Source organism: Echinops telfairi, unplaced genomic scaffold, assembly GCF_000313985.2.
Source record: "Echinops telfairi isolate 266 unplaced genomic scaffold, ASM31398v2 ScPeMD7_1;HRSCAF=3_0, whole genome shotgun sequence".
In the NCBI taxonomy this organism is placed as follows: domain Eukaryota; kingdom Metazoa; phylum Chordata; class Mammalia; order Afrosoricida; family Tenrecidae; genus Echinops; species Echinops telfairi.
The window spans coordinates 19,605,173-19,629,258 of NW_022103896.1; the positions used below are offsets into that span (position 1 = coordinate 19,605,173).

The 24,086-nt window shown below is 41.4% G+C and overlaps 1 protein-coding gene across 3 annotated transcripts in view; it reads left to right on the plus strand.

The window, feature by feature from the left end:
* Positions 1 to 1,405: 1,405 nt before the first annotated feature.
* TAF2 (TATA-box binding protein associated factor 2) overlaps positions 1,406 to 24,086 on the plus strand; it is a 73,042-nt gene continuing 50,361 nt past the window's right edge. For 2 of the 3 annotated variants that reach the window (XM_045300010.1, XM_004697414.2), the window contains exons 1-14: positions 1,406 to 1,642; positions 2,041 to 2,095; positions 4,307 to 4,467; positions 8,548 to 8,666; positions 8,854 to 8,995; positions 11,645 to 11,876; positions 13,431 to 13,615; positions 14,358 to 14,471; positions 15,850 to 15,949; positions 19,556 to 19,641; positions 19,765 to 19,900; positions 21,152 to 21,306; positions 22,379 to 22,493; positions 23,497 to 23,606. In XM_045300010.1, the coding sequence (XP_045155945.1) occupies positions 1,560 to 1,642; positions 2,041 to 2,095; positions 4,307 to 4,467; positions 8,548 to 8,666; positions 8,854 to 8,995; positions 11,645 to 11,876; positions 13,431 to 13,615; positions 14,358 to 14,471; positions 15,850 to 15,949; positions 19,556 to 19,641; positions 19,765 to 19,900; positions 21,152 to 21,306; positions 22,379 to 22,493; positions 23,497 to 23,606 (1,793 nt within the window). In that variant the 5' untranslated portion in view covers positions 1,406 to 1,559. Of the gene's footprint in view, positions 1,643 to 2,040; positions 2,096 to 4,306; positions 4,468 to 8,547; positions 8,667 to 8,853; positions 8,996 to 11,644; positions 11,877 to 13,430; positions 13,616 to 14,357; positions 14,472 to 15,849; positions 15,950 to 19,555; positions 19,642 to 19,764; positions 19,901 to 21,151; positions 21,307 to 22,378; positions 22,494 to 23,496; positions 23,607 to 24,086 lie in introns of those variants that run through there. The other variant, XM_045300034.1, reaches the window with a different exon arrangement.

Below are 24,086 nucleotides of genomic sequence, written 5' to 3' on the forward strand. Positions count from 1 at the left end.
GAGGGTCTTACAAATCTTATAACAATCCATCCTGCAATTGTATTAAACACACTTGAACATGTTGCCATCATTTCCAAAACATTTTCTTTCAACTTGGGTCCTTGGTATCAGCTCTTTTTCCCCCTTCCTTCCCCTCCCCACCTCTTTAATCCTTGATCGATTAAATATTATTGTTATTTCATGTTTTACACATTTCTGTTAGTTTACCCCATGGTGGGGTAGTCTGTATATCCAACCTTGTGATGAGTTCCCCCTTCTCTCCCCCCACCTTCCCACCATCCCTAAAGATAATCATGATACTCCCAATACTGTTCGTGAGGGTTTTATCTGTCCTGAATTCCATGTGTCCATAGCTCTTACCTGTACCAATGTGTGTACTCCAGTCTAGCCGGATTTGTAAGGTGGAACTGGGTCATGGTTGGGGGATGGGGAGAGGGAAGAAGCATTCAGGAACTAGAGGAATGATGTGTGTTTGTCAGTGCTATACTGCACCCTGGTTGAATCGTCCCTTCCTTGTAACCCCTCTGTGGGGGGGATGTCCAATTGTCTACAGATGGGCTTTGGGTCTCCACTCTAACCCCCCTATTTCACATCGATATAATTGTTCTGGATCTTTTGATACCTGATACTATGAGACACTTCATGATCACACAGGCTGCTGTGCTTCCAAGTGGGCTTATTTGCTTCCCTGCTAGACGGGTGTTTTTGTTTGTTCGTTTTTTTATTGAGGCAGCAAGGCCCAGTGAGAATTCTGGAGTTTGACGATTGGCATGCCCTCCATGGCAGAGGTGCTGGGGGGCGAACACTAATGCTAGAGGTCCGCTGGTGCGTGGCTCAAGTGCCCAGCTGCCGACTGAAAGGTCGGCGGTGAGAAGCCAGAGGAAATGGGTGGACAAGAGTCGGAATCCCGATGGGCAGTTCTACTGTTCTACAGGATCACTATGAATCGTAATGGAATGGAGCACAGAGGGTCTTCTGTGGGGCTCTAAACACACAATTTGCAGCTTACATCACGGGATTAGGGGGCGTACAGCGTCTGCTCACGGAGAAGGGAGAGGCACCACCTCCCGATTCCGGAGAGCCCCTCATTAGGGGCACATCCAGTCTCGGAAGTCTTCACGGGCTTTCTCTGGACCTTAATTCTAAGATGCAACGTTTGTCCCCTAGCCTACATGCCGGGCCCGTTTCACCCACTAAATATTTGTCTGCATTTTCCCCAAACGCGAACAAATTGTACCTTCCCAGCATCCACGTGCAGGCGGCAACTCAAACGACAATAAAAGCCAGCCGGCCCCCGTAGGCCCCGCCCCCGACCACAGACTTCCGGGTCCCGCCCCTTCGGCAGGCTCGCTTCCGGTGACGCGAGAGGTCAGAGGTTCCCGTCGTGTCTTCGGCGGCCGGTGTTTCCGAGCAGCCGCTCTCGGAAGCACTTCCCTGGAATGAGTTCGGCCGAGGCCCCTTAGAGGAGCCGAGCGCCGCGGGGCAGCGGAGGACCCCGAGACCAGAATGTCCGGCCGCCCCCCGGGAAGTCGGGGAGCCAAGCTTCCGGGGCCCGCTTCATGCCGCCGACTGGCTTAGAGCCCGTCAGGATGAACAGGAAGAAAGGGGACAAGGGCTTTGAAAGCCCCAGGCCTTATAAATTATAAGTATTACTGTGATTTCATTCCCCCCCCCCCCATGTTCCTGGTCTGGGTTTTGTTTTTTCTTAACATTTGTGATCGCTGGAAACGGGCTTCGTGGGACGTTCACTCGGATGGGAGCTGGTGGGGTGGGAGCGGTTTTGAATGACAGGCCCCGCTTGGCCGATTTCAGGGGACCCGTCTTAAAATATCCCACTGTTTCCGTCCAAAGGAGTCTCTTTCCCTTCCGCCTGACAGGTTAAAACCAAGCAAGCTGTCCCCCTTTGTGGGATTTTAACGGGAAATAAAGTATGGGTTTCCATTTCTTTGGGACTAATCCCATATTAATACTGGGTTAGCGTTACGCGTTCTCTTAATAATGGAAGTTATATTTTCCTTTTGTTTTCTATTTCTAATGTACAACCCATCAAGTGGTCTGCATCAACAACGTAAACTTCCAGAGAAAGTCCGTTGTGGTAAGTACAAGCAGTAGCAACTCCACGGTCTAGCGGACTTCCTCGCAGCCACCAAATGATTCCCTTCGTAGTGATCATGCAGGACAGAGTGGAACTCCAGGGACTAGAACGCCGCCTCTTTCTCCCACAGAGTGGCTGGTGGTTTTAAACTGCTGACCTTACGATTAGCAGGCTACACCACCAGAGATCTCACTCTAGAGTACTTAGAAATATGGTTCCAGAAAAAGAAACTTGGTTCCTGTTAATTCCAACTCTTAGTGACCCTGTAAGATGGGGTAGAACTTTTCCTGTGGGTTTACAAGGCTGTAACTGTGGGAGTAGAAAACCTCATCTTCCCCTTTCAGAGCAGATGGCGGGATTGAACTCCTGACCTTCTGGTTGGCAGTCGTACCTTACTACACACCCAGGGCACCTTTCAAGGATAAGGAAGAATTAGAATTCAGGTTGGCCTTTCTGTCAGATCAGCCCTGGTGGCACAGTCGTTATAAGTTGGCTGGGATCCACAAGGTCAGCAGTTTAAAACCACCAGCCACTCCTAGAAAGAAAGGGCTTTCTACTCCCACAAAGAATTACAGTCTCAGAAATGCCCAGAGACAATTCTAACTTCTCCTATTGGGTCTCTGAGGAGGTATTGATGGGATGGCAGTAAGTCTGGTTGTTTGTTTCCCCAGAAGAAAGTCCTCCTGTACCCAAATTCTGGAGCATCACCTCCTGTGGGCATCCTTTGTGTTTCAGTGTCCTCATGTGTTAAGTGAGGTTAACAATAGTTCCCATGTTCATTCGTTTAGTAAGTATTTGGTGATCTACAATGTGTAAGAACAATAAACTCGTGGAACTGGTTTTTCCCCTTGGAATGATGGTGCTTGACCCTTGTTACTCTTGCGTGAGCCTATGTTTACTTAAAATGGGCTATGTAGATAGAAACATACCTTTTCCTTAGAATCACAGAATGTTAGGTTAAGACCAGTTATAGTATGTAAGAATAATTATCGTATCATTTTTTCTCATTTGTGTTAGAGGACCAATGGAAGAATCATTTCTAAATAGAGAAAGATAAGTCCACATAGCAGTCAGGCAAGAGAGTGGGTGGTTAACAGAGGAGGGTGATAGTTGGGTGGAGAAGTGGCCTCTCCATTAGTTGGAGCTGATGGGGTCCAGGCTACAGGCTACAGGCTACAGAATCTCCAGGCTTTTGAGCAGCTGAGGCTGAATGTTATCCAAAAGCTTCATGTATGATGTGTAAAAGCCTTATACATCATGGCATACTGGAGAGAGCATGAACTTTGGGGGTGTAGTTAGATGTGGGTTTGCATCCCATTTCATTTATTAATAAAATATGCTGAGCCTGATGGTTGACTTATCTGTAAAAAATGCAAAGTAGTGCACATCTCCAAAGTGTTGCAATGATTGGTGATAACATGCATGCAAGTATCTAGTGTAATACAGTCATGCTAGTATGACAGTGGGTGGATTGTCTTAATTAATATCTTCTACTTATTTCTCTAGGTTTTAATATCCATGGCAATGGCTATACAGAACTCACAGACAATAATTAAAGGGCTTATTAAGGAAGATGACAGATTGTAATGCAAGTGAGAAATGCTCAGGATACAGTTGTTTATCAAGGCACTGTCACAAAGTTCTTCAGGATCTGCTAATAAATGCCCAAAGAGCATACCACTCCACTGTGAGCCTCAACCCACAGGCATTCAACTTAAGCTGCGTGTGGGTCAGCAAACCTAGCTCCCTTCATGAAGTGCCCAGAGTCACCCAACTCGACAAGGTGGCCTCCTGCACAGAGCCCTCAACTTTACTTGCTCTGTGGGTTGACAAGTCCATCATTCTGTTCCATGCTCTGGTTCCTGGTTCTGCTGCTGCTCCTTTGGCGTCACAGCTGTTTTTGGGGTCTAGGAGTTTCACTGCCCAGGAGACATTGCACTCCTCGTTCTTGTTTGTAGTGAGATCTTTCCTGGTTCTCCGAGGCTCGTTTATATGAAGCAGGATGGCATTGCAGGGACTCGTGCTCACAATTACTGACAGGTGAATCCTATCAGTATCTTCTCCCACCTTTACCAGGCTCATGCAGGAAAAGGTCATTTAGTGGGAGTTAGAGACTTTGGCTGGAAGAGCCACATTAAATAATGAATTGCTCCTGGTAAACATTACCAATTTTAAAAATATAATGACATTGTTACTCTTTTCTCTTCACAGGGATTTGTGGAACTGACTATTTTCCCCACAGTTGCAAACTTGAATCGAATCAAGTTGAACAGCAAACAGTGCAGAATATACCGAGTAAGGGTCAACGATTTAGAGGCTGCCTTTATTTACAATGATCCAACCTTGGAAGTTTGCCACAATGAATCGAAGCAGTAAGTTATAATAAACTTTAAAAGTCGGTGTACCTAACCATTTCGCTTTTCTCTTGGGATTGGATTCATTTTCCTCAACAGGTTTTTCTCAGCTATGAATAAATACTGGATCTCTTTTCTCTCCTCATTACCCTCTTATTTCTGTGCTTTTGCCACATAGCTCATTGAGTTCAAGACTGTTACTAGCCCCACCCAGTATGGTTGGTTATTACCTTCTTCTCCCTCAGAGTACAGCTTTAAGGATGGGCTAGCTGGGATCTTTTAGACATTTTCTTAGCCCTTTCTCGGCCCTTTAAAATAATTCGTGCATTAGTAAAATAAAAATTTTTTTTTTACTTTGTACATTAGTACCTTTCACTTCGACAATCTTCATGATCTATAGACCAGAGACTACCGTACTTTAAAGTAGTCTAGAAGATGAATCTCATCCAGTGGTCCTCACTTTAAATAACCATGACATCGATTGAGGCAACTTCTGAGTTTTATCATGAAATGTGCATGCTTGTGATCAATTCTATTTTCACTGCATCCTTGGTTTTCATGTTTCCCCGTGTGTACGTAGGCTTCAAGGAGGCCCTGGTGGCTGTGTGGTGGTTACTCTTTTTTCCGCTGTTGTCTGCACAGTTCTAAACCACCAGCTACTCCACGGGAGAAAGACAGGGCTGTCTACTCCTGTGAGCAGTTAGTCTAGGAACTCACAGGGGCAGTTCCACCTGACTCACTATGAGTCAGCATGGACTCAGTGGCAGTGAGGTTTTTTGTTGTGGTTTTCAACATAGATTTCATAGTTAGCTCTTTTTTTTAAATGGTCACGTGACTTTCCTTTCGTTAGTGTTCTGTAGTTTGCATGACTGTTCTCCATTTGTGTGGTGTTCTTATAGTTTCCACCTTTTGCAGCATAAATTATGTCGAGCAAACATTCTGATACAGGTAGTATTAGCCCCTCTGTTTTTCATGCTTTCTATAGGCAAACAGAATTACTTATCGTTTTTAGGACTCTTAATATGTTACTTGACTCTGCCTCAGTGAGGTATATACTAATTTAGATATAATTGTCTACACTTGAGGACACTTAGCGTTACAAAGTTTTGGTAGTGTTGAATTCTGTCATTTCTTTGATTATTGGTATTTTGAGATAAGATACCAAAACTTCATCTTAAGCTAGTTTTAATCTAGTTACTATATTAACTAGTTCTATGAATTGTTGTGGCTTGTTGTTGTCATTGGGTGCTAGTGAATTGATTCTGACTGCAGTGCAATGAGTTATTTAATGTGTCTCGTCTAGCTCTAGTCTCTCACCCCCGCCCACATGACCCTATACTGATGGGGCTGAGTAAGAGAAGGTGGGGACATTACTAGGATTCAGTTGTGAGCGATTGTTAACGGAGGTTATCTGTCACATCTGCCATCCTGCTGCCATCTGAAAAGCAGAAAGGGGCGGTGGTGGGGAGGAATTGCACCACCAGCAAAGGACAAGCCTTAAGGGGTCAAACACGTACCTCAGAATCCCTGTGCATGGAACCTCTTTGATCCAGGAGACAACTTTGACACCAGAGAGGTGTCAGGGGAGCAGCAACAGCGGAAGCAGGAGCCCCAGAGTACGAGACCCAACAGGGAACTCCCTAGCTCATAGGGCAAGTAAAGCGGAGTGCTTTGGGCTAGGAGGCTGGCCTGCGGAGGGGAAAAATTCCATTATTGTTTCATTCTGTTTTTGGATGAACTTTTTGGAGCTCACTTGTATATTCCTTTTATAGCTACCATAAAAACCGTATTGCAAGTTTTGGAGTCCATTCCACCTCCCATTGGTGCCCCTTGTGCAACAGAATGACACACTGTCCAGTCTTCAACAATTGTTGAGATCCTGCAGCCACTCCTATGCTTGGGGCAGCCTCAGTGTCATCCATCTTGTTGGGGATCTTTCTGTTTTTCACTGACCCCTACTTCATGCCGAGCATGATGTCATTTCCAGGGGCTGGTCTACTGGAGGAGCCCTGGTGATACTAATAGGTTACATGTTGGACTGCTAGCCACAAGGTCAGTTTGAACCACTCAGATGTTCCACAAGAGAGAGATGAGGCTTTATGCTCCTGTAAAGATTTACAGGCTCAGAAATGGACAGGGACACTTCTAATCTATCTTATAGGGTCTGCCCTCTAGAATTGACTCTATGAGAATAAGTTTGTGTCTCTTCTGATAAAATGGAATACAATGAGAAAGTCATGAGGGAAATATTCACAGTTCCGAAAGAATTCTCTGTGTTGCTTTTCTCTGGTGGGAAATAAGGCTAAATAACTATTGAACAAATAGTTACTGAGTGCCTCCTGGCTTATCAGAGTATAGCAGTTACCTCACTAATTGTCCCCTTCCCTTACATTGTCATGTCCTGCGAAGTGGAGTAAGCAGTACTTTATTTCGAGCAATACCTTCGCAACCTAATTTATTGTTCTTTTCTTTATTTTTAAAGTTTTTATTAGGATTTCTGTGTAGGTTGATGGAGCAGATCAGCAGGTTTACATTCAGCAAGTTACCTGTCCTTTGCATTACCTCATCCACTGCAGTTCCTTCAATGTGCCACTCTATTCTGCTTTGTCCTTGTGCTTCCTGTGTCTAGTCCTCTTTTTTCCCTAACCCTCTGGACGCTATCCTTGGGTCATTTATGTAGTTCTTGACTGAGGCTATAGTCTTGGGCCTGACTTGTTCTGTTGCTGTTAGGCTCCATTGAGTCGGTTCTTACCCATAGTGACCTTACGCACCAGAGAATGAAACACTGTGTGGTCCTGTGCCATCCTCACAATTATTCTTGTGCCTGAGCCCACTGTTGCAAGCGCTGTGTAAGGCCTTCCTTTTCCCCTGCCATGATGTCCTTCTCCAGATGAGTCTCTCTAGCTTGTTTTAGACATCTTAATGTCTATCAGATTAGTTTGTTGAGGTGCCTGATTTTTGGCTGATTGATAAGAAATCATTACAATTTTTTGCCTGATTGATTTTTAAAATTTTCGCCTGATTGATAGGAAATCAGTATTTTTCTCAATTCAACATATTATGCCCATTTGTATTAGAAAAGTGTAGTGAATTTGGCTTTTCAGAATTAGTGAAGGGTGTAATACAAGGAGGCTTCCAAAAGTTCATTGAAAGTGGAATTAAAAGTTAGTGAAAATTTCCCGTGAACTTTTTTGGAAGCATCCTCGTAATCATAATGCAGTCACCCAGCACTGAGCACCAGGTTGTATGTACTATTGCATTTATAGTGTGATGAATAACAGGCACTTGGCTAAAAAGTGTTCTTTTGAATTGTGTAAGAGTTACCCAGGCTGTTCCTGGGTTATGAACAAGATCTGTAGGTTAAGTTGAGCAGGTGCATCTAGTTCTTACTTTCATGTAAAGGACCTAAAGGCCTCTCAGTGATTAAAAGCTGCATCGGCTGCATACAGTGATGAGTGTGATAGATATGTTGCAATAGGGGTTCCCTCTGTTATTTCAAAGTGAGGGCAAGTTTACATTTCATTAAAGTGCATTTACAAGTCCTTGTGTCATATACATGTGGAACTTGGACAACGAATAAGAAATATCAAAAGAGTCAATAGGTTTGATGTATGGTGTGTTGTTGAGAATAGTGCAAGTACCACGGATTGCCAGAAGAACAAACAAATCTGTGTTGAAAGAAGTACAGCCAAAATGCTCCTTAGAGGCAAGGATGGTAAGACTTCGTCTCACCTACTTTGGACATATTGTCAGGAGAGACCAGTCCCTGGAGAAGGACATCATGCTAGGTAAAGTAGAGGGACATCAAAAACAGGAAGACCCTTGACAAGATGGATTGGCAGCAACAATGAGCCCAAACAATGAGGCGCCTGGGGCAGGACCAGGTGGTATTTTCTTCTGTTGTACATAGGGTCGCCATGAGTTGGAATTGACTCGATAGCACTTACCAACACTTTGGCAAGTTGTCTGAAAGTCAGCTGTTTGCGCCTGGGGACTGCATTTAGTGCTTGCTTATATATAAGTGATGTCAAGTAATATTTAAGAAAGTCTTTGGTGAAACATATGTGTTCTTAAAACTTGGCTTTTTTTCCTCTTCAGGAGAAATCTCAATTATTTTTCTAATGCTTATGCAGCTGCAGTTACTGCTGTGGATCCTGATGCAGGAAATGGAGAACTTTGCATTAAGGTTCCCTCAGAGCTTTGGAAACATGTTGATGGTAAAGTATGGAGACTATATTTACGATATAGTAAAATCATGTTAGATCCTGTGACCGGAAATTTTCACATGAAAATGAAAGGATGTCAGAATTATAAACTAATCTTGAAATACACAGCATTAAAATGTTGCAAGCTCTGTTATTTATATATGTATTTACATCTCGCTGGGGATGTGTGTTGCTACAGAGTTAAAGGTCCTGAAGATACACATCAATTTCTCATTGGATCAGCCTAAAGGAGGCCTTCATTTTGTGGTACCCAGTGTAGAGGGAAGCATGGCTGAGAGAGGCGCTCATGTGTTCTCTTGTGGCTATCAGAATTCCACAAGGTAGGGCATGGATTCTTATATATTTGAAGTGGCCATTGCATTTTTTTCTAGGTATACTCACAAATGAGGGGACTTTACAAAGTTTATGGAAAAATGGAATTAAAAGATGATGGAATTTTCCCACTGATTTTTTTTTTTCAGGTGGCCCTTGTATATTTAGTGTAAAATGAGAAGAACAAGCTTAATCACTGAAACCTCTTCCACTTCTCCTGAACCTTGTTCCATTTATCATTTCTTCTCCCCTGTTCTGTAAACCCTGGTGGAGTAGTGGTTACTCACTGCACTGCAGTCCACGAGGAAGTCAGCAGTTCGAACCACCAGCAGCTCTGCAGGAGAAAGATGGGGCTGTCTACTCCTGTAAGCAGCTCCGTCTCAGAAAGGGACCTGTGCTAGAGGGCTGCTGTGAGTCGGTATTGACTAGGTGGCAGTGAGCTTGAGTGGTTCCTGTGAAAATCATTTCTCATGATTCTCTTTTTGAGCCTTATATTGAAGAAAAACCTACAGAAAATTGTAATTACCTCTAGTTTGCTCATTTTTTTCTCTCAATTTCATTCATTTTGTTATTGAGAGTATCGACAGTGAGAAGCATACCATATCAACAGTTTCCACATGTACAGTTTAATGGCTGATTACACTTTTCAAGTTGTGCAGCTGTCCTTTCCCCACATTGCTCAGTTGTTCCTCCCTTATTAATGTAAACTCACCATCTCTTAGGTTCCTGTTTAATTTTTTGAGTTGCTCCTGTCAATTTGATTCCATATAGATCGTTCTTAAAAAGCATCATGCTTAAGCCAGAACTGTTCCACTATTTCAAGTGAACTCTGAAGCTCACTCCCGTCAAGTGGATTCTGACTCACAGTGACCCTTGAGGACAGGGTAGACCTGCCCTGTGGCTCTCCTGAGACTAGCTCTCGACAGGATGGTGCCAGAGAGTGGCTGGTGGTTTAGAAATGCGGCCTTGCCTTTAGCAGCCCAACATGGAGCCGCAGTGCCTGCTACCAGGGCTCCTCTTTTAAGGTGTTGAAAAGCAAGCAGGTTCCTTTGGGGTCTCCGGGTTGTCTGACCCAGCCATGGTCTTTTCAATCTCCTCATGCACGTAAAAGTTAGATATTGAATAAGGAAGACCGAAGAAAAATCGCTGTGTTTTCATTGTGGTGGCAGGGAAGAATATTGAAAGTATCCCGGACTGCCAAAAGGACAAGCAAATCTGTTGTGGGAGAAATACAGCCAGAATGCGTGTGGGGGAAGGCCGGCAGTATTCTGTCTCCTATCCTTGCAACGTTTTGTCAGAAGAGACCAGTCTCGGGAAAGGACATCGTGCTTGATAAAGTGGAGGGACTGAAAGAGACCCTGGACAAAATGAAGTGACACAGTTGTTGCCGCCATGGGCTCACACATGAAAACAATTGTGAGCGTGGCGCAGGACCAGGCAGCGTGTCTTCCTGTTGTACAGAGGGCTGATAGGAGTAGGAACTTACGTCACTGGACAGTAACAGCAAGCTACACTTGTTGGTTTAAAGTAGAGTTTATTTTTGGTGTAAGGCTAAAAGATTCTATCAAGGCGATAGTTTCAGGGGTATATTCACCCACTATGCTTCTAAAAAGTATAGATTTCATGAGAACTGTTTCCCCTGTTTTGATAAGGATTCTTCTATGGAATCTTAAACAAAAAATGCAGTAATGATAATTGGGCCCATCCAGTTCTTCTGGTCTCATGGCCCAGGAGGAGGTTAACCACATTTCATATCCTCTGTGCGAATCTGGGCTCATCTTTCCTTCTTCCTCTACTCTTTTTTTTTTTTTAAATCATTTTATTAGGGGCTCATACAACTCTTATCACAATCCATACTCACATCAATTGTGTAAAGTGCATTTGTACTTGCCCTCATCATTCTCAAAACATTTTCTTCCTCTACTCTTATTAAAGAGGAATTTCATACTCCCCCCCACTGCTCACACCTCTTCATCTACTATACGTGTATCATGGGTTATTGGAATTTTATAATGTGTGCTTGTCCCAGACTGTTGGCTTCTATAAGGCAGGGATCACGTCTTTGTGCTGCTAAGTACGGACCCTGGCACATAAGATCTGACCTGAATGGAAAGAAATAGAAATTTCAGACTGACTTTCTCAGCACTTAGCTTATATAAATAGTTCTGAAAAGCAGTATCCTGACTTTTAGAGAAGATTCTGAATACTAATTGTGTTTCATAAGGCTTTATTACACATTTTTAGTTTCTAGAAGTGAATGCTACATATAAATTAATGTGAAGCTACTTGTACAAATTGAAATTATTTTTATATTAAACTTTGGAATAGTTTTTTTAGAATGTAAACTGGAAGCAACACATGGTATATTTTCTTAATATTCATAGATAACATTGAAAGCTGACTTAAAATTACTGTATACTCTAGAGTATAAGCCGACCTGAATGTCAGCCAAGGCACATAATTTTACCACCAAAACTGCAGAAAAAATGTGCTGTAAAAAAAAAAAAAAAGTGCTGTAAAGGCTTTATACACGAGTATACATGTTAGATTCTTTGAAGTTGCACATTAAAAATGCTTTCGTGATCAAGAAATGTTAAATGTACTTATAGATGGAGGTATATTTTAAGTGTATTCCTGTGCCGTCACTGTTTTCCTAGATTTTGGTTCCCATGTGTTGATTCCTACTCTGAATTATGTACGTGGAAGTTAGAATTCACAGTAGATGCTGCCATGGTGGCCGTCTCCAATGGGGACTTGGTGGAGACAGTGTATACCCATGATATGAGGAAGAAGACCTTCCATTACATGCTGACCATTCCAACAGCGGCGTCAAATATCTCCTTGGCCATTGGACCTTTTGAAATACTTGTAGACCCATACATGCATGAGGTAAGTCATCTCTTCTCTGCCGTTCCCTTCCGCCCACCTTTCCACTCCCAGTAAAAATGAAGGTATTAATGAAATTCTTATCTTTTCATTGCTCATTTAACTTAGCAAGAACATCACTTGAAAACAGTATTTCTGTAGCTGACATATTTAATGATGTGAATTCTTGAATTTCCTTCAAAATGTCGTTGTATTACAACTTCCCTCCAACTCACAATAAGTTACATGCGTTTTCCTGATTTACCTTCCCCACCCTGGCTTTGATCCTGCGTGGATGTCCTCTTCCCTCTTTGAAGATTGTCGAGGATACTGGCTTGTTTGCAGTTCCCTGAATGAGCCCTTACTCTGGGCCTCTCGTGTCAGTGCCAAGGTCATTCATTTCATCGAGACCCACAGCATGAAACCGGACCATTGGGTTGGTTCTGACTCATAGCCGCCCTGTGGGGCAGAGTAGAGCTGTTTCACAGAGCAGATTGCCGTACCTTTCTCCCATATGGAGTGGCTGATGAGTTCAAACCACTGCCCCTTCTGTTCGCAGTCGAATGCTTATGCCACTGTGTCACTAGGGCTCCTTAAGATGAGGCAGTATGTGCTGTTGGATGACTGTGTCCAAGATGAGATGTCGCTTGGTAAGGGACAAGAATTATGATTTGTGTTGCCAGCATTTCTTAACGATAAGCTTCCGGTCTGAGGTTATTTATTTATTTTTAACATTTTATTAGGGGCTCATACAACTGTTATCCCAATCCATACACACATCAATTGTGTAAAGTGCATTTGTACATCGTTTCTCAAAACATTTTCTCTCCATTTAAACCCCCGACATTAGGTCCTCATTTTTCCCCTCCCTCCCTGCTCCCCCCTCCCGCATGAGCCCTTGATAGTTTATAAATGGGTATTTTGTCATATCTTGCCCTGTCCGACGTCTCCCTTCATCCACTTTTCGGTTGTCTGTCCCCCAGGGAGGAGGTCACACACAGTTCCATGTAATCGGTTCCCTCTTTCCTACCCATTCTCCCTTTACCCTCCCTGTTTTGCCACTCACACCACTGGTCCTATAGGGCTCATCCATCCTGGGTTCCCTGTACAGAAAATATTTTTATTTCAAGCCATAGTTATTTTCAGTGGACCTAGGCATTTTATAGTCAGACAAGCCATAGTGAATCTTTAAGTAAATAAACACTTTGTTAACATGGTTACTAAAAGTAATCACAGGTTTTGGGGGTATTTTTAGGCAAAAGAGAAGACGTTTATTGGAGCCCATACTGGAAACCCTAGAGGTGCCCAGCATCCCCTACTGTGTAGGCATGCCCAGCAAAGCGTCATCCGTTCACTGTACCCCCATGTCTCAGAGCGACTCCCCTTGACCAACCCCCAAAGCCCCAGGACTGGCTGGGGGTATATCACAGATTTTATAACAGCTTTTTTTCCCCCCAGCATTATGAAAATTGTGTAAGTGTGTATTGATTTATAATTGAGCTAGTTAAGAATTTTACAGTATTGAAGTAAACTCTTCCATTCAGGTGATTTTTTTTTCCTCCTGCTTTTTATTTTCAGGTGACTCATTTTTGTTTACCCCAACTTCTTCCTTTACTTAAACATACGACATCATACCTTCATGAAGTCTTTGAGTTTTATGAGGAAATCCTGACATGTCGATACCCATACTCCTGTTTTAAAAGTGTGTTCATTGATGAGGCTTACGTTGAAGTGGCTGCCTATGCTTCTGTGAGCATTTTTAGGTTGGTTTGGCTTTAAATTCTAAATCCCTGCATTAGAATGATGATGTAAAGAAAAGTTATTTTCTTTTTAAAAAAATGTTTAAAGTTATTTTCTAATCAAAATGTTAAGACTAGCTCTAAACATTTTATTTTAGATGTGATTGGTTTTGTAGAATAATTTCCATAGCTGTTTTATTTTAAATGAAAAATATGTAGAAGTCTAAAGAGATAGTCAGAAATTTAGAAGAGGAGGAAAGAATTCTTTTTCTTCTTTGCTCCTTTCCTTCCATCTTCTCACCTCTTCATCTTCCTCTGGACTATTCCAAACTTAGATGCTTTGTGTCTCAGGCTCAGCCATTTTACCTGGGCTGGACCTACATGTTCTCATCTCTGTGTTGGGAATCATAATGTCCTGGCATTTTCTATCATGCTCGTATACAGATCTGATGGGAGAATGCACTTTAAGTCAGTGATAGAGAGCAGTCAAGTTAAGAGTCAAGAAACGCTCTTTTTTTTAAATTAGCTGAGCCTTTGTATGAGGATTTTTTTCCCCCTCCCTCCCCCCATCCCCCTGTATGAGGATCTTATTTAAGCAAAAGTTATAACAGTGACAAATTTCAGCTAAAATATGAGGAAGTTCTTAGAATATTCTGAATTTTTCTTCTATGTAACTTCAATTCCATTATTTTAAAAAATGTAATTATGTTAATTAACTGAGTAATTGTTTACTTGTTAGTTATGTTTCTCTTCTTTTAAATCGTAGCACAAATCTTTTACACAGTGCCATGATTATAGATGAGACTCCTTTGACTAGAAGGTGTCTGGCCCAGTCATTGGCCCAGCAATTCTTTGGATGTTTCATATCCAGAATGTCGTGGTGAGTAATTTCAGAGCTTACAACAACAAAGGGAAAAAATCTGACAAGTTTCTCTGATTGTCCTTTACTGTAGTACAAGTTGATCTTTGCCTTAATAGCAAATACTTGACTGCACTTCCATATTAATTTATAGGAAAATAATATAAAGTTTACTCTACCTTTTGACCGTGAAACCAATGTGATAATGTTACCATTTGCAGGAATACAGAGGTCCAAGAGTTGTTTTTTGTTTTGTTTCTTTTCCTGCCCTAATGGCCTTCAGAGGTGAGAGTTTGGATAGCAGTGACTTCCTAAAAGCTAGATGAGTATTGTAAACATAAGGACTGGAAATAGAGAACTGCAGTGAGAAGGCTAACACATGCAGGGCCACTGGTAATGTTCAAGGCAAAATGATGACTTCCTACGTTTGTGCTAATGATGTAGTGGTTTACCTGTCAACACTGACTTTTTATCAATGTACTTGAAAGGAATTAGGGGGGAAAACATTTACATTTTTTCTTTTTGGTTAAACTTTAAGGTAAATTAGGAGAAAAGCATGAAACTCCCTTAAGATGATGTTATAATTGTGCAAACTCTGTACTATTAAAAACACAAAACAAAATCTTAGTTATTTTATTTTGTTTTGCTTTTTTCCTAGAGGAGAGAAAGGAGAGGGTAAATCCTTTAATTTGTAATTTTTCTAAAATTAGGCTTAGTTTTACTCAAGGGTAGTGCCTAGAACATAGCTGGCAAACTGAATGAATGCACGTACAAAGTGACTAGATGCTTGACTGGTGTTCATGGCCTTCTTCTTGCAAAACCGAAAAAGGAGCACATGCATTTTTTAGTTTTTCGATGCAGTGGATTGCCAGCAGTAGAGGGGAGGGACTCCGTTGTGAGCACCTGTTGCTTTCGGAGCAGACAGTGTAAACAGCGTTGCAAGAGGGACGCAGCAATGCCGAAAACAGAGCGCATGTGTAGGCAGTCTACTGGAAATGAAACTTGGATACAGTCTGTAATTAAAGGGAAAGCCAGATGTGAAGAAGAAAGAAGAACTCGTCATCTGGCCAGAAGTAGTAGGGAAAGCAAATACTTTAATAATTTCATTATCCTATAAGGAAAACGGAGTAAATCCTGTGTTCCATTATCCTCTTAGGCTTCACTGGAAGATTTTTTTTTTTTTAACTATTTTATTGGGGGCTCGTACAATTCTCATCACAATCCATACATGCATCCATTGTGTCAAACACATATGTACATTCGCTGCCCTCATCATTCTCAAAACATTTGCCCTCCACCTCAGCCCTTAATATCAATTGTTCATTTTCCCTGCTCCCTCCCCACCCCCAAGGTTTTTTTTTTTTTACTAAAAGAACTTTGTATTTTACCTTTTCCCTAGGTCTGATGAGTGGGTGCTGAAGGGAATCTCAGGCTATATTTATGGACTTTGGATGAAAAAAACGTTTGGTGTTAATGAGTACCGCCACTGGATTAAAGAGGTAACAACTACAATTTCTCTTCCTCACTTATAGGTAGTAAGACATGTTTGTGTTCTACTGATCTCCAAGTTATGTGCGCTTTGTTTTTAATAATTGTACAAGTGCGTGTAAAATGTAAAAATGTCAATCCAGTTGTCAGCTATTTAAGTTTTCACAGCAAAGGGAATCACTACTAAGAAAGACTAATGGTCTGTTTTATCTGCTTAAAATGGTCAGTGTCTCTTTTTTTTTGAGGAGGTTTCTAGCTTCAAGTTGGTCTTTGGACCTTCCATTCCCATATAGTTGTCCATTCCCAACAAGTGTGTATTCCAGATCTTCACAGTGAGTTTTCACTCAGTTTCTGAAGATTTTTATAGATGAAGAGACAGATTCTGGAGTTGGAGCGCTTGCTCTTGAATCTTCCTCATACATTGACTGGCTCTGTGACCTTGATTCATCTTTCCACGTCTCCTCTGGGCAAGGGGTAGTGGTAGTTAGCCCAGGGGCAGTGAATGTGAGGTGAGACCTCTTTCATGTAATATGCACTTCATGATGCCTTCTCCATCTCACTGACAGCAAGTCAGTTCTGACTCGTTGTAACCCTGTGGGACAGGGCATCCGCTGCCCCATGGCTGTTCCAGAGCAGAACGCTTCCTCATCTCGTGCCCACGAAGTAGATGGTAGATTCAAACTGCTGACCTTTGGGTTGGCAGCCCAACACGTAATCCTCTGTGCCACCAGACCTTCCTACCTTGTACATACTAAATGCTTGTTATAGGCTGGCTAGTCCTTGAGTGCACTTAATGTTCACCTTCATAGCACATTTCTTTTCTGCTATCTAAGGGTTTGATCTTTAAAAAAATTAAAAGTATGTTTTGCTTAGCCCATTCTGTTTTTTTTTTTTAGCCCATTCTGTTTTTATTCTTTCAAAATTTTTTATTTTTAAAATCATTTTCTTGGGGGCCCTTACAGCTCTTATCACAATCCATCCATCCATCCATTTATTGTGTCAAGCACATTTGTACATTTGTTGCCGTCATCATTTTCAAAACATTTTCTTTCTACTTGAGCCCTTGATATCAGCTCCTCATCCCTCCCCCATAAACCCTTGATAATTTATAAAAAAAAATTTCCCCCCATGTCTTCCACTGACCATCGACTCCATTCACCCATACTTGTGTTGTCCATTCCCCTAAGAAGGGGTTATATGTAGATCATTGTGATCGGTTCCCTTTCCCCCCCAGCTTCCTCTTACCCTCCTCATATCTCTATTCTCATTATTGGGCCTGAGGAGTTTATCTGTCCTGGACTCTCTTGTGTTGGGAGCTCTTATCTGTAGCAGTGTACATGCTCTGGTCTAACCGGATTTGTAAGGTAGAATTGAGGTCATGATAGTCGGAAGGGAGGAAGCATTAAAGAACATTCTGTTTTTAAACATTGTAATCTTACTAAACTTCATCTTCCCCAGGTTGAAAAATTCTCAGTCTTTAATTTCTTCATTAAGCAGAACCTTCCATATTCTCACTTCTATTCATTTTCCTCATCTAAACCTAAGTGCAAGTTAAAGTTCATTGTAAAAGACTTGAGAGGATTCCTACATCTGAACTGGAAGAGTCCATTCTTCATCTTGTAAATTGTGATGGAAAGGGGAAAAATTATACCTAGCGCTTAACAATGCATGTGACACTGTTAGAAAGATTTTTGAAATACTGGCTTGTTGACTCCTCTTAGCAGTCTTACGTACATTTGATAGGTGAGAACACTGAGGGACAGACAGACAGGTCAAGGTATGTGCCCAGAGGTAGTACAAAGCTAGTAAATAGCTTTTAGTCAGGACTTGAACCCGGCTTTTAGCCTTTGTAAGAGGCTCTCTAACTTCTCTATGCTGCATCTGCCCACTGCCTGTCCTTTTGTCCTGCTGCAGTGGCTTGTTTGTTGTTACGGTGCGTGAATGAAGCTGTGTCCCTGGCATTTCAGGTACTAGGAGGCAGGCTTTCCTCTGGTGGGTAGGTTCCAGTGACCTTTCCAGATGAAGATAGGACGAAGACCTGGCCATCTACTTGTGAAGATCAGCCAGTACACATGGTGGGGGTTGGGACAGAATACTGTCCCCGTGGATTCAGACATGCCGCTGGTCATGATGATGGCGCAGGACCAGGCATGGTTTCTTGCAGTCATTCACAAGGCAGTCAGAAAGTATTGCTAGTAGGGTTCCTCTTTCTACTATACGTGGGTTTGTTCCCCCCAAACCGCTGTGCTGAAACCTGTCTCGGCCATCCATGGATGGCTGCTGGCATGTTTTCTTAGTTACGTTTTTCTTGGTCTCCCAAGGTGCCTTCAAAACAGTGCAGTCAAAAACAGTGGCTTCTGAAGGGATCTGCTGGGCCCATTAAATTCAAGGCAAGCGATCTCAGCTCTGATGGTTACTTTTGGGACTCCAATGTGGTCATTGGGATAGATTGCCTTGAAAGACCAAGAATGACCTCACTGCCATTGAGTCTTAGGGGCTTGTTATGAAAATTTTTTAAGAAAATGGAAAACAATCAATGAAAGCTGTGTTGAGGAGTTCTTCCCATCACGACCGTGCACCCTCTTGCCACTCCCAGGTAGCAAAGGCTGTCTATCCAACCAAATTGTTGGGAGTCTTTACCCCACTTGCCCTACAATAGTATAGCCTGAGCTCGCCTGTCAGACTTCTGTTTCTGAGGCTCAGAGACCATTGACAGGGACTACAATTTTTTTAGTCCTCTAAGGATGCCCAAACTGCCATCTTGCTATGGTATAAGTGGAAGGGAACAGATTTCTTTTGGGGAAAAGTGAGTGAGACGGCAATGCTGTTTCAGGCATGTATAGACCTGGATAGGGGATGCGGAGCAACTATAACTGCATACTTTGATAGTCTTGTTTAATAAACCTTTCTGTGGTTATGTAACCAAATTTTTTTATCTTCTCATATTACTGAAAAAACTCTTGCAGCCATCAACCTAGTGAGAGCCATGTTTAACGCATTTTGTGTGGGATAAATCCAAATGTATAAACTAGACGTCTAGCAGCTGTACTTTCTGATTTTCCCTTGTGTGTGAAGTTGCCACAAGTTGGGGACAGTTTGATCGCACCACGTAATAGCACTACATCTGTATTATTTAAACTGGTCATGAACATCCAGCACAATTGCTCTATTCCGTTTTGTTCACTGAGCTTGTTGTCGTTGTTAAAGTTTCTTCTATTAGAGGAAGAAGTGAGAAATTTAAAAATGATGGATCTCTAAAGGAATTTTATCCTCATTTCTGTTTACTTGCTTACATCCTCTCACTGGAAGCAAAACAGAGAAGGAGGAAATAAACTTAGAACAGAGTTTGGAGCGGTTGGCAAGAGCCCCGGAGGAAGGTCACCTGGTTAGCCCTGAAGTCACAATGTGGAGACGGTTTCCCCACTATCATTTAGCCAGCCTGGGGTCTGCTGTCTTTATAAGTATACAATCTACTCTCTAAATACATGTATGTCACTCATCTTAAGAAATTTACATTCCAATTCTAGGAAACGGGAATCCATAGGTGAATGATGGCATTTAATGTTTTTAAAAATATTTTCATTGACTTATGTGTTATGTTATGATATCTTTTCAAGGAACTAGACAAAATCGTGGCATATGAATTGAAGACTGGTGGAGTTTTATTACATCCCATTTTTGGAGGAGGGAAAGAGAAAGATAAGTATGTTTATTTTATCAGAGAATGTTATAAACCCTCATTTTAAGAAAACACTAAAAAAAACACTGTTACATATTTTTGATGTTCAGATCTCTTATATTCACTAAATCTGTATGTTTTGTGTAGTCCAGCGTCCCATCTTCACTTTTCAATAAAGCATCCGCATACACTCTCCTGGGAATATTACACTATGTTCCAGTGTAAAGCTCACCTGGTGATGAGATTGATTGAAAACAGGATCAGTATGGAATTTATGCTACAAGTAAGTCGTGAAAACACATTGTAAAGTAGGAACTCCACAGTGGTCAAGAACGATCTGCGTGTGTGTTACTTGAAACAGGCCTCTAGGTTGACGCTTTGGTTTCTGATCAATGAGCTGCTTGCCCACTGTGTTCCCATGGGGCTTGTTGTTGGCCTGTCTTCTGGGGGACAAGATCAATGTTGGGGCCCTTTAGCTTAGTGGGAAAGTGGAATGAGGACATAGAGGTGAATGTTCCACCTACTTATGTGTGTTATTTTGTTTTTTCCACTTCATTCAATAGTGATATTAAGGGTGAAGTGCTGTTGAGAAATATTTTCAATAGAAAGAGAAATCTAAAAATTGTTTAATTCTTATCATTTTTGTAAATTCTGCCATATGTTTTAGACTAGTTTTGGTATAAATAGCTGAGAGTAGAAACTAATTGTATTATGATTACTTAGCAATTTTTAAATTGATAACCTTAAAGGAACATGGAAAATAAATCATCTTTCAATAGAAACATTTTGTTTGTCTTAAAATTAATTTTTAAAAAGTTCTCCTTCACCGTACTTTTAAAGAATGCAAATATTAAATAATAGTCAATAAAGGACCATTCAGTTTGGGGGGGTTGGTATAAATCAGGGGTCCTCAAACTTTTTAAACAAGTGGACAGACAGTTCACTGTCCCTCAGACCCGTTGGAGGGCCGGACTTTGGTGTAAAGAAAACCTATGAACAAATTCCTATGCACACTGCACATAGCTTATTTTGAAGTAAAAAACAAAGGGGAAAAACACCCGGCAGGCCAGATTAATATCCTTGGCGGGCCACAGTTTGAGGACCCCTGGTATAAATCAACCCCAATGCATAATCTCAACTTCTTAAATAATGTTTATGTTTTCATAGAGCTCGTAGTGTAATAAATTATAGGTATTATGGTGTTTATTGTTAATTACAATATTAGTTATGATTAAATTTTTGATTGTCAATTAGGTAGGTGTTTATATTTCATAGTTATTATTAATAAAGAAAAGTCAATTTTTCCAATATAACATGATAATTCAAGAATGGTTACAGGAAAAACAGTTTTATCCTGTTTAATCTTTGTACCTTTCTATTGCTAAGTAGCTCTAACTGGAACACTAAGTGGTAAAATGCTAACTTGTCCTCTGGCCAACTGTAACAAAGTTACCACGGGAAGTATGTTTAGTATGGGTTTCAAGCCATATATTTTATGTTGTTAGCTTTACTATCGACGCTTTCGTCTCCCCAGGTCTTCAATAAGCTGCTAAGTCTGGCCAGTACAGCTTCGTCTCAGAAGTTCCAGTCTCAGATGTGGAGCCAGATGCTGGTTTCCACATCGGGGTTTCTGAAGTCCATCTCCAATGTCTCCGGCAAAGACATCCAGCCTTTAATAAAGCAGTGGGTGTACCCTTTTCAATAGCAGTTGTCCAAGGCGGGGAAAGGCATAAGGTGCATGTGGCGGGGGGAACGAAAAAGGCATATGAGGGTATAAAGAGGGCAACTTCCTAAATGGTGTAAATAAGAATCATTTCCTCTAAGGTGCCTTTGAATCGTTGTGATGTCCACATCCGCATCCAGGTAGCTGTACACTTAAAAGGTGGTATATTTGGAAGTACTTTTGAGCATGGGAGTAAAGTAGGTTTGTTGCTGGGAAGGGTAGGGTTAAAGTAATCCACCAGACTGGCCTGTACAGTTCTTTATAACATGTGGTCTGGTGACTTTTAGATGTGGTTTGAAGCTGGCACAGCTTTTTTTTTTTTAATCATCTTATTAGGGGCTCATACAACTCATCACAATCCATACATACATCAATTGTGTAAAGCGCATTTGTACATTCATTGCCCTCATCATTCTCAAAACATCTGCTCTCCACTTAAACCCCCGACATTAGGTCCTCATTTTCCCCCTCCCTCCCTGCTGCCCCCTCCCTCATGAGCCCTTGATAGTTTATAAATTGGTATTTTGTCATATCTTATCCTGTCCGACGTCTCCCTTCACCCACTTTTCTGTTGTCCGTCCCCCAGGGAGGAGGTCACATATAGTTCCTTGTAATCGGTTCCCTCTTTCCAACCCACTCTCCCTCTACCCTCCCAGTATCGCCACTCACACCACTGGTCCTGTAGGGATCCTCCGCCCTGGATTCCCTGTATTTCCAGTTCCTATCTGTACCAGGCTGGCACAACTTAAGTAGTATCTTAGAACTTATGTGTTGTTTTGATTTGTTTTAAAACTAGTAATAGTGTGGTTTTGCTGCTTTCAAGACACAATTTTCTTAATGTTTCAGAAATCTTGTTTGACTCAAGGGAAACATTTCTATAAGAATTTTGATTACGTTGCCAGGTTTAACTTGAAGTGTACTTCTTGAGCTTTGAATTCTTAGAGATGTCCTTGAAAATTTTCACTACTATAACGAATAGCTGATGTTGGTTAGTGTGAATTCATTTCATTATGTGAAGATTCCTTTACATGCCTTTAGAGACCAGAGTGGAGTGGTAAAATTTTATGGAAGTTTTGCATTTAATAGAAAACGAAATGTCTTGGAATTAGAAATAAAACAAGATTATACATCTCCGGGAACTCAGAAATATGTGGTAAGTGTTTTTGTTTCATTTTTTCTTTCCCCGAAGTAGTCTTTTGCCCAGTTGGATTCTAGTCTCGGTTTATGGAAGCACTTATCCATAGGAAGGTTTGTAATGAGGATTGTTTGCAGGGAGTAGATTTGAGCAATCACCCTGTTCAATGAAAGGAAAGAGGAGGTGACAAATAGAGGTTTTGTGGGCTACCGTTTGCCTCATTCCTCTGTCCTCCAGCAGTGGTGGCCTTTTTGTGTCTCCAGATACACATGTTGAACAGAAGTATGTTGTATCTTGATTTGTATGTCTGTATACGTGACTGAGTTTGGTTTGGGTATACCCTGGTGGGGCAGTAATTAAAGTTCTTGGCTGCTAACCAGAAGGTTGGTGGTTCAAACCCACCAGCCGCTCCACTAGAGAAAGATGTGGCAGTCAGCTTTCCTAGATTGTATACCGTCTTGGAGACCGAGAGTCGCAGTACTATGAGTCAAAATCAACTCGATGCCACTGGGATTGGTTTTGACTTATACACAAGCATAGGAGCAGACTGCAGTCAAGTTGTGAGAAAGTTCCCTGATCTTTTATTTTATTTATTATTGTTTTTTAATCTATTCATTGGGGGCTCTTACAGTCCATACATCAATTGTATCAAGCACATTTGTACATATGTTGCCATCATCATTTCCAAAACATTTTCTTTCTACTTGAGCCCTTGGTATCAGCTCCTCTTTTTCCCCTCCTTCCTCCGCCCTCCCACCCTTGTAAACCTTTGGTAATTTATAAATTATTGTTATTATCATATTTTACACCGTCTTCTGTCTCTCTTCACCCATGTTTCTGTTGTTCGTCCCCCTGGGGGTGGGAGTGTTGTACATCAATCATTGCGATTGGTTCCCCGTTTCTTCCCTTCTCCCCTCAGAAAGTTCCATCATATTTTAATTCTGTTTTTCAAAGAACTTTTGAAGCTCCTGGATAGACTGGTATTTTTCAGCTTGCCTTTGAACAGTGTTTCTTTTTAAAGGGACCACTTAAAGTGACAGTGCAAGAGTTAGATGGATCCTTCAACCACACACTGCAGATTGAAGAAAACAGCCTTAAACATGACATACCCTGCCATTCCAAAAGCAGAAGGTAGGTTTTGAACTGTAACTATAAATTTGAAATTATTAAACTGCGTGGCGCTATTTAAAAATGTCAAGTTGAAAATCTTCTGTTGTTACCAAACATTCTTTGTTTGCATTTCCCTCTTTAGAGCTATTTTTTAATGTAGGCCTTTGGGTGTCCATTTATTTGGAATGGGAGCTTGAAGTTTCTCTGAGCCAGAAAATATTCAAGGCAAATAGTTTATATCCATTTTTATTCATCTTGTGGATTTACTATGTACAGGAAATACTAGATGAGTAATGATAGTTAAGGAGTTTAATGTGTGCATCATTACATTTCTTTTTTTTAATTTTTATTTTTACTGTGAATCTTTCTCCTATATATTGCCGTGACCATTCAGAATATTCTTTATGCCTTTGAAAGGAAAATTACCGGTTCTTTTCTTTTTTACAAGTTTATTTTTAAAATATCCAACAGGTCACCTTTGATTTAATATTTTTTTTTTTT